Source organism: Pleuronectes platessa, chromosome 23 (assembly GCF_947347685.1).
Source record: "Pleuronectes platessa chromosome 23, fPlePla1.1, whole genome shotgun sequence".
Taxonomy (NCBI): Eukaryota; Metazoa; Chordata; class Actinopteri; order Pleuronectiformes; family Pleuronectidae; genus Pleuronectes; species Pleuronectes platessa.
The window spans coordinates 15,329,242-15,343,529 of NC_070648.1; the positions used below are offsets into that span (position 1 = coordinate 15,329,242).

Genomic DNA, 14,288 nt, shown 5'->3' on the forward strand with positions numbered 1-14,288 from the left:
TGCAGTTAGAGCAGAGAGGATACCCACACTCCGCGTCCTCCAGACTGCAAATGAATCGCACATGCGCAAAGCCACCGCTGATCCTGCACTGGCTTACAGAGCGGGATGTAAGAGTCAATGTATCTTCACTGTCACTGGAAAACATGAGTCATGACTCATGAGTCATTGAAATCAGTCTCTTCATCGATGCAGAGTCCACATCTCCCGTGTGGAACGTGGTGAAACTGAACCCTTTCAGGGCCCTGAAAACTAAACCAAAACTTAAGAAGAAAAAAAAAATAACTTGCTCTGCCAGAGTATCTCTTTTGGATCATTTTGCCGGTCCCAAGTCCGGACCTAGAGCTAGAAGTTCCATCCCACATAACAGCCTTTTGATAAAATTATATATTCTAACATTTAATAATACAGGACAAAATCGATTTATGTATGTGGGTCTAGATACAGCATTAAAGTCATGAAGTTATTTTGAGAAGTGATGGCCTATTTCAATGGCAAGATAAAAAAAAGAATCAACAGAAGAATACGGAAGCGTATTGCATTCACTTTTATTTTTAATTTTTTGGGGCATTTGTCTCGGAACTTCTGAGATAATTATCTCAGAAAAACAAAATATTTTTTGTGTGAAGTGAATGTAATACGCTTCTGTAGAAGAAAGCTTATTTTAAGTTCTAAACATATTTAGGGTGTTTTTTTCTGTACGTCCTATAGCGACCATGACATTATGCAAATTAGGCGATGGCGTCATTTAGCGACATCTAGCGACTTTTAGGACAGCCAATAGCTTCTTTCCTTACTGAGGGGTTGGCAACAGAAGTTTTCTCCCTCCATTCTGCAGCACTGTTAAATGAGCTCCGGTGCTGTAGTAGAATCAGGTTCACAACAGATAAACTGTTTGACGGGGGCTTTAATCAAACTCATTTCAATTCAATGGAAAGTATATTCAGGTTGCTACATTTTGTTTTCAACGCATAAAATGACCCACAAACCAAATGCAGACCGGAAGTGCTCCAGGGGGTGTCTTAATTTGAAGTCCTTGACGGATGTTTGCCACCCTCACACTGTTTTGTTGTGGCACCGTGAACACAGAGCACAGCAGCAGCGCTGATGGGAACTTTCCGTCTGACTTGAATCATTTCCATCTTCAACCTTTTGCGTGAAGAAGGTAAAGTCCCATTCAAGTAAATAATTCATTTTATGAGATTTTCTTTGCAGTTCATAGACCGCTACGTGTTGGTTCATCACCTTCACGTTAGGAGGTAGTAGCTAGCTGCAAACTGGTAATGGCTCAGACCCATTATTGATGGGCTGCTTCCCACTCAGTATAGCTAATACTTCAACAGTCATTGACACAAGGATAAACCTAGTTAGTTAGTGCTTCAGTTACTTTTAACCTGTCTCTTCGTGGAACTAGTCAGAACCCAGGTTTTATTTAGCTAGCATGCTACATAGCAAGTCCATGCTGGCCGCTTCCTCCAGAGAGGAGTGTGCAAATGATCTGTCTCCATATGTGCTAACTGAAGAAGTTTTTGGCTTATCGTCTCCAGTGCAGAGTATATACTAGAAGTCAGTACGTTTAATGAATCCTTTAGGAGATTAGTTTGAATCGGGGGAAAGGGTGTTTCACTAATGTGATGCAGTTCTAATGCAAACTTTAATACAACAGCCAGGTTTGGTCTGGCCCAAGAAGAGTAGCAGTGTTTATTAAGGGTCCAGTGTGTAAGATTTAGGTTAAAGGGATTTATTGGCAGAAATGATGAATATATATATATATATATATATATATATATATATATATATATATATATATATATATATATATAGTCCTAGTGATATTTACAATAGTGTGTTTCATCTCAATTCTACGAATTGTTGTTTTCTTTACCCTAGAATGGGCCCTTTATATTTAAATACGTTATATTTAAATCAGGAGTGGGTCCCCTCTACAGAGGCCTCCATGTTTTTACAGTAGCCCAGTCTGGACATTCTAAACACCCTTTTGAGTATTAATGGCAAATGAAGGGTACCACAGAGTGAGGTGAGGGGTATTGGTAAATGGTTTTGTATTTACATAGCGCTTTTCTAGTCTTACTATTCAGCTGTGAAATGCAACTTCCCTACTAGATGTCACACAAATTCTACCCACTGACCCTTTAAAGTGAAGTGTTTTCTCTGCCAGTGTCTGAGCGGTCGCTGGGAGCATGGCGGACCGGGAGGAGCGCCGCTTCGCCGAGATTCCCCGAGAGTCTGTCAAGTTCATGGCAGAGAGTTCTGGCGTGGAGCTCGGCGACGATGTGGCTGCTCTGCTGGCTGAGGATGTGTGCTACCGGCTCAGGGAGGCGACACAGGTCGGTGCTGCCTCGCAAGCTTGGATAACGTGTGCCTCGTCAGGTTTTCATATTCAATGCAGAAAATATGTAAAAGTGTTTACGTGTATAATGAGTTCATTGTGAGTTTTTCACGTCGCTCCTCTGTTGTTGGGTTACACAGAGCAGTTCACAGTTCATGAGACACGCCAAGAGGAGGAAGCTGACGGTGGAAGATTTTAACAGAGCTCTGCACTGGAGCAATGTGGAGGTAAGTGTCTGAATTGTAATGTTCACAGTGGTTCTTCTCTCCTCTGGTCAGTTATGTGTCCGCTCTATACGTCTCTCTGCCTTCACGCTCTCTTTCTGTCTGTTCACCAGGTCATCAGTGGCTATGGGGCTCAGGATGCACTGCCTTTCCGCTCAGTGAAAGAAGGAGAGCTGTTCTTCGTTGAGGATCGGGAAATCAACCTGGTGGAGTTGGCTCTGGCCACTAACATTCCCAAAGGCTGTGCTGAGACCATGGTACGAGGTATGACCCACTTTGCTTGAACAAACCGCAGACAGATTTGTCCATGACGCTACTGAAAGTCCATGTTATGTGTATCTCACAAGTTATTTCTTCTGTTTTATTCTGATTTCTTGTCAGTGAATGTGTCTTACCTGGATGGGAAAGGCAACCTGGAGCCTCAAGGGACCGGTGAGCGTCTACTACACTATGGCTACATCTACACAAATGTTTTACAGCACAATTTTAAACTGTCCTTCCATACTAACACACCTGAAAGTGTATATCACATACCCATTCACGTACACTGGTAAGAGGATGTATTTGTTTACTGCAGTGATGAGGTTGAACTGTTACTGACGGTTAATGGTAGTAACGATTTGCTTTCACCACTGGTAGTCAGTGCCACCACACACACACACACACACACACCTGGGTAATGGACATTATTGTAGGGAGGGCAGTGTGTCCCTCTTTATTTGTTGTACATTTTGTGGAAAACATATTCATGGTAATTACAGAGCTTTACAGCATATTCTAACTTTCCGTAACATTAATATTCTGACTAACATTAAGTTAACCCTTCTGAGACTGCCCACCCTGCCTGGCACTTGCATCATCTCGGCTCCCAGAGCTCCAGCTGTGAGCATAACTGAGCTGGAGCTAATGTCTCAAACCGATCTGTCTCGGGACCCCCATGGCGCTCCCCCACACTAATGCTCACTTCAGGAGAATCTGAAGGGAAAAAGTTCTCCACCTCAAAGAACCCTCTGTGGTAAAGGTGCCTGGCGAGTCTGTGTCACTCTGTATTTATTTTATGGCCCAAGGACGTCACGGACAGTCACTCACGTCCAGCGCTGCTTACCTTGTCCACTTTGCCCCTTCCCAGTTTTTTCTTTATTGAATGGATTTCTGCCTTTGATAAGTAGGTCAGTGTAAGCCAGGTGGAGGGAGCATTGATCTGACCTTACTGTTGAATTGTCTCAGTACCCACTGCAGTGCAAACTCTGTCAGACGACTTGTTGAAGTACTACCAGCAGATCACTCGGGCCATCCTGGGAGAGGACCCCCACCTTATGAAGGTACACTGCTGCGGAACACAGGCTCACATTCTGTGCAGCTAAACAATGTTACAACCTTACATTTTCCTCCTGCGTGTTTCAGGTGGCTCTGCTGGACCTCCAGTCCAACTCCAGGATCGCTGCCTTACTACCCTACTTTGTCTATGTCATCAGCGGGGTACGTTTTCATGATGCATCCATGCAATTTTTAGATGCGTCAACTAATAGCATCCAGTGATATCGACACTGGACCAAACTGACTTAAGTTGTAGTAACTGATGCTGATTCTCAGCCTCAACTAAATTTAACAGCCGTTTATAGACCAGAGCTAGTTCGGCTGTTCTGTCAGTTCCTTAACATACCGACATTCAGCCACAATAGAACCAACATTACTCTTTCCCTGTGGGTCTGACTGTACATGAGCAGTACTGAAGCAGAGGCTGCCCACTGTAGCTGGGTTGTCTTCCTCTGAGGATCCTGAGATCATGTCATTAGTAAACTAGCATTTCAATCTTTGATTTGAACAGTAACATATCATTTGAAAGTTTTAAATGCCCTGAAAGTTCTTAAAATTTGTTAGCCAAGAACAATGTGTTCTCATGTCATTTCATTATTTAATGTATTTAATTCATTCTATTTATACAGAAACATTTATCAAATTATCAAACTGTTGCATGTCTTGGAAATGGCCCCTCTGTTGAAGCTGCTGTCCGCATCATCCACATGTTGATCCTTCGATCTTGTCCGTCCAGGTGAAGTCAGTCAGCCATGACCTGGAGCAGCTCAACAGACTCCTCCACATGGTGAAGAGCCTGGTGCAGAACCCCTACCTGTACCTGGGCTCGTATGTCCGTAGTCTGGTCTCCAGTGTCATGTATTGCATCCTGGAGCCACTAGCTGCTTCAATCAACCCGCTCAACGACCACTGGACCCTCAGGGACTATGCTGCGCTGCTCCTCAGCCACATCTTCTGGTGAGCAAATCACAGTCAGCCGCTCTCACATACATGGGAGCCTAATAACACATTGTATATATTGTACATACTTATGTAAGCAGGATTTGTAATATGCAAAAGAACACCAAGTAATGTATTAAGACATAGGTCTTAAATTAGCAGATCACTAATAAGTTCAGACTCACTGCTATATTTTCTGTTTCTGGTTGTTTCCAGACTTTATGGACAATATTTGTGATTTGAAGAAGAAAAAAAATGGAAATTAATAAGCTGTAGTAATTAACTACAAAGTTAATTAAGCAAACGTTTTATCAAACATTTGCCTATTCAGCAAACATAGAGCAACATTAACGTTCATTTGACTCATGCTTCAGTCCACCTGCTAAAAGTCCAGTATTTATTCTCTGTTCATCATGCTGATCTTGACTTGACATAAATAAAGTACGTAAACAAAAAATGTCCCAAAACACAAGAAAAGTTACAAAACATTACAAATTCTACTAAACTCTCACTCACTAACAAATTTTAGGCCATTTTCAAGGCAAACCTTGCAGAACTGCAGCAGACACGTGTGAACAATGACACGCAGTCGTTCCACAACAAGCAGTCGTTCTGTGACTCAACTGCAGCCAGTGTGGCCAAGTAGTAACCTAATGGGAGCCCAACAGACTCCTCCAGATGGTGAAGATCCTGGTGCAGAGCCCCTACCTGTACCTGGGCTTGTATATCCGTACTGGTGGCAGCGTGTGGGATCGGGCAGGGAGACGTGTCACGGTTCTGTTTTCTGGAATCATGACACAAAATCGTGGACGCTTGGACCGTGATATCTGTCTCGGTTGGAGAATCATTACAGCTCTACTGTCTTTGCATCCATCAATAAGTAACCCAATGATAGCGCACAGTATTGTACATTGCATGGATATGAAATGATTCAGTTGTCATGGCTGGCACTGAATTACAGGATCACTGACTACTCAAAACCTGCACTACAGAAACTACCATGCAACAATCAGAGATTATTTTCATCTTAAATGATTCAAAACAATAGTACATGCCTTTCTTGTTTATTGCTGTATGTTACTTAATGTGTGTGTGTGTGTGTGTGTGTGTGTGTGTGTGTGTGTGTGTGTGTGTGTGTGTGTGTGTGTGTGTGTGTGTGTGTGTGTGTGTGTGTGTGTGTGTGTGTGTGTGTGTGTGTGTGTGTGTGTGTGTGTGTGTGTGTGTGGTTAAATAACAGTCAGCTGTTTTTATCATTGAGAGAAATATTATGACTTCACATAAGTGGGACAAGACCTAATGATCCGTTCTTCAGTCATTTTCTGGGTGCTGGGGGAGTTGTCATCTTCTGATCAATCTAGTCTGTTGTGTTGGTATCTTCAGGAGTGGTAAATACTCACATGGTTAACAGGAAGTGCTCACTTGTCGTCCTAGAGGCTTCTCCAGGTATTTTACCTCTGTGGGTCTTAACCTGTGTTATTAACCTGAGTCTTGTTTATCTGTGTCTTCCCTCCAGGACCCATGGTGACCTGGTGAGTGGTCTCTATCACCAGATCCTGCTGTCGCTACAGAAGGTCCTGTCTGATCCAGTGAGACCGCTCTGCTCCCACTATGGAGCCGTCGTGGGGCTTCATGCTCTTGGATGGAAAGTATGTTTTCCATTTCCATCTATGAATCTTGTACTTCTGCATTAAAGCTGTCTACACTGACGTCTTTGTCACTTTAAAGATAAACAGTTGAGTTTGTGACTGATGAGTAGTTGCAACAAACTGTAGTGTACAAAGTAAATGAATACAATTTGATTTACCAAATATTACAAATTTATAGAAGTTTCAGAGTCTGGTTTGGAATGTTCTTTACAGAGACTCATGGTATGAGTCTCTGTATTCTCCACATGCCTGTTACAGTTCATTTTTTAGCATCCTCTTGTCATTTATTCAAACTCAAGATCTCAACATCTTTCATCCTGAAATTGAAATATTCAGCATTTGTTGGGCATCATTTGATGTAAATTTCTGCTGAATTGTGGAAGGTGAATAATTTAGTATCTTTGGCATTTTACACTGTAGATTGGCTCCTTTCCATTGCTTTTAATATATATTTAGTATTTTCCTGAGTACTTGGATAAGTGTTGTCTTGTCTCCTTCTCCTAAAACTGTGTTTTTCTTTGCAGGCAGTTGAGAGAGTTCTCTTTCCACACCTTCCTGCCTACTGGGCCAACCTCCAGGCTGTGCTAGACGATTATTCTGTTTCCAATGCTCAGGTCAAAGCAGATGGACACAAGGTCTATGGAGCCATTCTGGTCAGTACTGCACTGACAATGTGATTAGCTACAAGGCTTCCTGATAATAAGTGGCTTTAATGAGGTGGTCACCTCATCAAAATTCTTTCAGACATGCACTGAACTCTTTTCCTACCACCCCCCTAGAAAATTGTCCGATGTGAGAACGCAGCAGGAGATCCTTTGAAGGATTCACAAAAAGAGTGCAAATATCTAAAGAAGCAGCGGTGTCATACCTGTAGAAGCTAGAGACATTTTAGTAATAAGAGCTGACACAAGTGTCCATATGCTGTAAACAAAATCACCTGACCTCCTTAGCGGAATGAATGCATTACATCCTGCTTCTGCCTGCTTCACGTCCCCTTACCTGAACACTCCGGAGATTTCTGGGCTTTTGTGAACGTGTCTGAGCAAAGATTCTCCTGCTGCATTGTTCCATGTGTGAAAGGCAAACTGCAGAGAAAGTACAGATCAATTCCTGCTCACATCCTCCAGACTTCAAGTCAGAATTATATATTCTTGGGAGCATGAATGTTCACAGCTATTTATATTTTTATAATGAAATACTGCATCTTGTGTGTCACCGTAGAAAAATGATCTTTTGGGGACTGTGAATGTTCGAAGCAGCTTTCATAGTTAAGAACTAAATATTCTGAGGACTCCAGGTCCTCACATTACTGACAGACTGGAAACACATCACAGCATTTCTCACGTACATGGTCAGATGGTTCTCCTGTCTGTCCTGCAGGTGGCAGTGGAGCGCCTGCTGAAGATGAAGGCTCTGTCCCTGTCTCAGCCTGCAGAGGGTGGCTCCAGTGGTCAGACAGGCTCTGTGGTGGGTGCTATGGGTTACAGGGTAAGCTCCCCTGGACTCAGCCCCCCTCCAGAGCCTCTGTCAGAGGCCACCCTTGGAATCGCCAGCCACCTCCAGGCTGGAGGGGCGGGCTGTCCCTGGGAGGAGTGGACCCCGGTACCTCTCCCTGCCATGTACTCTGAGCTCTACTCCTTTTTTGGAGACAGCCTGGCTGTCAGGTTTAGCACTGGGCCAGGGTTTGGCAGCTACCCTCCCTGCATACCGTTCCAGCTCAGCGAAACCAGGAAGGAACCTCCCGGCCACGTCTCCAACCCTGACACCACCCGTAAGATGCCACAGTTGACTGCTAACCTCAACATCAGCCCTAGACACGATGGGAGTCCTCGCACCGACCCCGCCCCACCTAGCCTGGCTGCTACAGGAGCAACAAGGTGAACTAATGACTCCACCTCTTTTTCAAACATAAATGATTCGGTTGCTGTTTGCACTTCTAAATCTTTCTGACTTCCTTTTCTCCCTCAGGTCCCTGACTCGCTCCTCCACATCCTCCACCTCTTCGGTCCAGCGCTCCAGATCTTCCTCATCACGTCCAGGTCAGCGTTCGGCAGGACTGTCTCGTGACGTTTTCCCCAAAGCTCGTTTCACATCTCCTCAGGCCAGCCCTCCGGCAATCACCTTTCTAATCGGTGGTCGGCAAATGGGCCGACGCTGTCAAGGCCGGCGCCCCTTCCAGACCACTTTTGCCCCGACTCCACCTCTCGCTGCCATCCCACCACGTGCCTACGCCCACAAACTGCCTGTCATCGGGAGGGTGGGCAAACCTGTACGCCGCTGGGCATGTTCCCATTACTCTCTTCACTTGCCTCTGTAGAGCAGAGGGAACAGACTTTAATAGACTGCATCACTGCAGAGTGGACTGTGAAGACTTCTGTTTTTTCATCCTTATCTCCCAATATTTAGTCTTTTGTGATGATATTTTCATAGTTGAAATTGTACAGATTTTGATTCATTATAGAAAACTATTCAAACTGATTTAAACCCCACTGTGTGTAAAAACTGAATGACAATGTCATCTCCGAAAGCCGTGCACTCCTCCTCACCTGAGCAGGAGACTGAGCAGGAGACTGCACCAGTTTGTACTGGGATGGTCTAACTTACAAAGTGAAACCATCAGAAACATTTGACAAAAAAAACTACATGCAGGAGTTTTTGTACGAAGAGATGCAGGTGTTGAAAATGTTACTCAATCAGTAACTTAATTATCAAAACTGTTTCAACAAGTTTTCATTTGAACAACTACTTGGCTACTGGACAAATATTTTAGGCACAAGACTGTGGATTTGATGAGGTATATTTTCCCGAACAATGGCACTATTTTCTTGAATGAATACATGATGAAAGGAGCAAACTGAGCAAAATGTTTCAGTGTGACTCTGCTGAAGCCTGCCGAAGCTGAGCGTCATGACCTGTAGACTACACACAGAGGAAACGTGAGAAGCAGAAAAAAGGACATGAAACTGCTATGGACCGAAGCAGTGAGACTGATCACCTGCTGAGCAGTGTTGGAACAAATGGACAGCATTTATTACTGTATGACAAAAAAAAGTTGTCATAGAATAAAACAAACCTTTATTTTTTTCCTTTTTGAGTCCAATAATGGTTGTCAGTTGATCTGTCTCTTTGTCTGTGACTCTCTCTACCTCTCTAAATATTTAAAGCCTCACCAGCCTCCAGTATCTGGTTGCAGTCTGTAGAGAAACCGAGCAGCTAGAAGCCACAATGGCCCAGCTTGGGTCCTCACTTGGACTGCTGATTCAGGCCAATGTCTTCTCCTGCCTGGCTGTCTGCTACCTGCTCTTCATCCTGCTGGGAGGCGCAGTGTTCACCGTGGTGGAGGCTCCGCTGGAGAAGGAGCTGAGAGCTGAGGTGGAGCAGCTGCAGCGCTCCTTCCTGCAGGAGAACCCCTGTGTTGAGGAGAACGAGCTGAGCGAGCTGCTGGGGAAAGCTCTCTCCGCTCACCACAGCCGTGAATCAGTTTTATCGGCTGACGCTGATGAGAAGCACGATGACTTCCTCTCATCTCTCTACTTTGTCATCCTCACTCTGACCACTATGGGTGAGATGCAGCATAGAAATGTGTCAGTGAATGAATGACTGATTATCTGTAACTATTGTAATGGAAATGCCCTTTAACAGTTGCCAAAGCCCAAATATGCTGAATTTAGAATACAAGACATGAAATACAGCAAATCCTCATATACGAGGGGCTGGAACCAGTCAATGTTTGACATATCTGATAAATGAGTGTGGGGAAATATCTTTATACTCCTTTTTAAAAGCTTTTATATCCTCTCAATCTTTCTCATTGAGTTTGGTCACTTCTCTCTCTTGTGATGGAAGTTTATGATGGTTGGGTTCGAGACCTAAAGCCAGTCTCTCCTCTCTTCTGCCCCAGGTTCTGACTCTGACAGCCCTAAATCAGATGAAGCCAAACTTTTCTTTATCTTCTATTGCACCCTGGGGATCCCCTCCACCCTGTTCCTCCTCTCAGTCCTCTCCAACCTCCTTCTCCCTGTTGTCACCCACTCCCCTGTTCACCACCTGCAGATTTACTGGGGCTTACCCTACGGCCATGCTGCCCTCGTCCACGCCAGCTTCCTCTCTGTGCTCGTCCTCCTCCTCCTCTTCTTCCTCCCTGCCCTCGTGGTCTGTACAGTGGAGCCAGACTGGAGTTTCCTGGATGCTTTTTTTTCCTGCTTTGTCATCCTGAGCACCATTGGTGAGGGAGGAAAGTCGCTGGGGGAGAGCTGGGGGCCGCTGGCCAACGACACACTCAAACTCCTCACCACATGTAAGAAGAAGAACATGCTTGAGTGTGTGTGTATCTGTGTGTTCTTACATAGACCTGCATTAAATGGTTATCCTTCCAAAAAGCTGGAAGTAGAGTTTTGTCGTCACCCGTGTGCGTGTGAGTGAGAGAGAGAGAGAGAGTCTGGAAAACTATTTTTCCAAGATAATATAGACAATCTGAAGTCTATTTTGATTTGAAAATGATTCGTCATCACACGACAAGTGACATCATGGAGAATATTATTATATACTAACAATTATTAGTTATGGTATAATATAAATGAAAACAATATGGAAGGGCTTTAGTACAATCTAAATGGGGTATTTAGAGGCCCCCTTCTGATAATTATCATCTATAACATATATTTATATACAGTTAGGTCCATAAATATTTGGACATTGACACAATTTCCATCCCTTTGGCTCTGTACACCACCATAATGGATTAAATGAAACAATCAAGATGTGCTTTAAGTGCAGACTTTCAGCTTTAATTTGAGGATATTTACATCCGAATCAGGTGAACGGTGTAGGAATTACAACACTTTTCATATGTGGCACCCCCTTTTTAAGGGACCAAAAGTTATTGGACAATTGGCTGCTCAGCTGTTCCATGGCCAGACGTGTGTTATTCCCTCGTTATTTCATTGACAAGGAGCAGATAAAAGGTCTAGAGTTCATTTCAAGTGAAGTATTTGTGTTTGGAATCTGTTGCTGTCAACTCTAATTATGAAGTCCAAAGAGCTGTCACTATCAGTAATGCAAGCCATCATTAGGCTGAAAAATTAAAACAAACCTATCAGAGAGATAGCAAAAACTTTAGGTGTGGCCAAAATCAACTGTTTGGTACATTCTTAAAAAGAAAGAACGGTGAGCTCAGCAACACCAAAAGACCCGGAAGACCACGGAAAACATCTGTGGTGGATGACAGAAGAATTATTTCCCTGGTGAAGAAAGACCCCTTCACAACAGTTGGCCAGATCAAGAACACTCTCCAGGAGGTATGCGTTTCTGTGTCAAAGTCAACAATCAAGAGAAGACTTCACCAGAGCAAATAAAGAGGGCTCACCACAAGATGTAAAACATTGGTGAGCCTCAAAAACAGGAAGACCAGATTATAGTTTGCCAAATGACATTTAAAAGAGCCTGTAGAGTTCTGGAACAACATCCTATGGACAGATGAGACAAAAATCAACTTGTACCAGAATGATGGGAAGAGAAGAGTATGGAGAAGGGTAGTAACTGCTCATGATCCAAAGCATACCATCTCATCAGTGAAGCATGGTAGAGGTAGTGTTATGGCGTGGGCATGTCTGGCTGCCAATGGAACTGGTTCCCTTGTATTTATTGATGATGTGACTGCTGACAAAAGCAGTAGGATGAATTCTGAAGTGTTTCGGGAAATATTATCTGCTCATATTCAGCCAAATGCTTCAGAACTCATTGGACTGCGCTTCACAGTGCAGATGGACAATGACCCGAAGCATACTGCGAAAGCAACCAAAGAGGTTTTAAGGCAAAGAAGTGGAATGTTCTGCCATACCCAAGTCAATCTCCTGACCTGAATCCAATTGAGCATGCATTTCACTTGCTGGAGACAAAACTGAAGGGAAAATGCCCCAAGAACAAGCAGGAACTGAAGAAAGTTGCATTAGAGGCCTGGCAGAGCATCACCAGGGACGAAACCCATTGTCTGGTGATGTCTATGGGTTCCAGACTTCAGGCTGTCATTGACTGCAAAGGATTTGCAACCAAGTATTAAAAGTGACAATTACGTTTATGATTATGTTAGTTTGTACAATTACTTTTGCTCCCTTAAAAAGGGAGGGCCACATATAAAATGTGTTGTAATTCTTACACCGCTCACTTGATTCGGATGTACATATCCTCAAATTAAAGCTGAAAGTATGCACTTAACGCACATCTTGATTGTTTCATTTCAAATCTAATGTGGTTGTGTACAGAGACAAAATGATGAAAATTGTGTCAATGTCCAAATATTTATGGACCTAACTGTATATTTGTTAATCATATTAAAGAAGTCAGTAAAGTAACAAAAAGATAATCATCACAATCTGTTCACCTAACAACGTTCCCCTAACTTTGCCGAATAATTTGGACTCTTAATAAGCAGCAGTGAAACAACTTGATGAAGTCACTGCCCACAAACCACAGACATACACACATTCCCGCGAGCAGCTGGTGAACATGGTGGAACTTTTAGCAGCCTAAAATCCTCATAGTAATGTGAAGATTATGAATGAATAATGTAGGAATCAGCCTTGAAAAACAGGTGTCAGGTGCATTTTTTTAATATGCCTGTGGACAAACAAGACATTCATTTTAAAACCTAAAAAAAAGAAAACTCTTTCTGTCCAGGGTATCTGCTGGTGGGCCTGGTGGTGATCATGACCCTCAAGGATACTGTCCTGCAGGTTCCCCGGGTCCGTGCGGTGATGAGGCACTTCTCTGGTTTGCAGTATACAGAGCTGGAAGGTGTCCATCTCAGTGAATTGACATTAAGTGAAGACAACTGTGAGGAGGAGCCCCAGTACTCCCTGTCCATCTGTACTATCTCCTCCATTCCATTACAGCTAATGAGCCCGTGTTCAGACTTTCAGAGACCCAGAACATCAACTCTCAAAAGCACCTGACTTTCACACATATATGTCTACATGATATCAGCGCCTGACTCATACAACTCCAATGTCAAAATATTTAAAGACTTGATGCTCTCCTCTTATATCATTGTGTTATATTTATTATCAGAGTCTGTGTGGTCAAATGTTGGCCACCATACACGTGGAAGATGACTTCTGAATTTCATTTTTTTTAATTTTTTTTACCTTCATCAGTCTTCCACTAACAAACTGTGGCTCATGTTGGTAAAGTGGCACCATTAAAATGAGCTGAATTAACAGTGAGCAGTTCCTCATAGCGCTACATTCATGGATGCTAAGTATCACTGGATTACTGTGATACTGAAGAAAACTTAAAATCAGGATAATTGTGTGTCAAGTTCTGAAGCGTTTTAAACTGGTACAGGTTTGAATCTTTACAGTACAGCTTTGCCAGTCACCCATTCACACACACACATTACAGTGCATCTATGGGCTGCACTTTCGCTCTCACACACTCACACACTATCACTCATACACTGCTAACAGCCATCAGGGGCAACTTGGAGCTCAGTAGATTGCCTAAGGTCAATTAAACATGGAGAATGAGGCAGACTGGGACAAAACCACCTTCTGGTTAGTGGACGACCCGCTGTACCTACTCAGTCAAGTATCTGAATTTGTATTCATGATAAAAATAGATAAGGGTGATCCTTGAAAACTAAGTCATACTAACTAAAAAATATTGTTTGTCCAGATCTGACTGAATTAGGACCATATGACTCAAGCTTTAACATGTATTGCATCGATTGGGCTGTAAAGAGTTTCAAGGCCTCTTAGAGCGTTGTCACAGCCACAGGTGCTGTTGTGTATGCAACATTTGGTGTCCAAATACAATAAC

The 14,288-nt window shown here is 43.3% G+C and overlaps 2 protein-coding genes across 2 annotated transcripts; both read left to right on the forward strand.

Moving 5' to 3' along the window:
• Positions 1 to 125: 125 nt before the first annotated feature.
• Positions 126 to 9,560, forward strand: taf6l (TAF6-like RNA polymerase II, p300/CBP-associated factor (PCAF)-associated factor). The gene is made up of 12 exons (XM_053416585.1): positions 126 to 1,162; positions 2,177 to 2,345; positions 2,488 to 2,574; positions 2,685 to 2,835; positions 2,953 to 3,003; positions 3,799 to 3,893; positions 3,976 to 4,050; positions 4,625 to 4,845; positions 6,341 to 6,473; positions 6,998 to 7,126; positions 7,854 to 8,350; positions 8,442 to 9,560. Exons 2-12 carry the CDS (start codon positions 2,199 to 2,201, stop codon positions 8,788 to 8,790), a joined length of 1,935 nt encoding a protein of 644 aa, XP_053272560.1. The 5' UTR covers positions 126 to 1,162; positions 2,177 to 2,198; the 3' UTR covers positions 8,791 to 9,560.
• A 138-nt stretch (positions 9,561 to 9,698) lies between these two features.
• On the forward strand, positions 9,699 to 13,423 carry kcnk7 (potassium channel, subfamily K, member 7). Its single transcript, XM_053416744.1, has 3 exons — positions 9,699 to 10,035; positions 10,375 to 10,770; positions 13,149 to 13,423. The coding sequence occupies exons 1-3, from the start codon at positions 9,699 to 9,701 to the stop codon at positions 13,421 to 13,423; spliced, it is 1,008 nt and encodes a 335-aa protein (XP_053272719.1).
• Positions 13,424 to 14,288: the final 865 nt, after the last annotated feature.

Coding starts and splice junctions, on each gene's coding strand:
- kcnk7 (XM_053416744.1), top strand. CDS start 9,699: ATGGCCCAGCTTGGGTCCTCACTTGGACTGCTGATTCAGGCCAATGTC. Junction 10,036..10,374: donor CCTCACTCTGACCACTATGG/GTGAGATGCAGC, acceptor CTTCTGCCCCAG/GTTCTGACTCTGACAGCCCT. Junction 10,771..13,148: donor ACTCAAACTCCTCACCACAT/GTAAGAAGAAGA, acceptor CTTTCTGTCCAG/GGTATCTGCTGGTGGGCCTG.
- taf6l (XM_053416585.1), top strand. CDS start 2,199: ATGGCGGACCGGGAGGAGCGCCGCTTCGCCGAGATTCCCCGAGAGTCT. Junction 2,836..2,952: donor TGCTGAGACCATGGTACGAG/GTATGACCCACT, acceptor ATTTCTTGTCAG/TGAATGTGTCTTACCTGGAT. Junction 3,004..3,798: donor CCTGGAGCCTCAAGGGACCG/GTGAGCGTCTAC, acceptor GAATTGTCTCAG/TACCCACTGCAGTGCAAACT.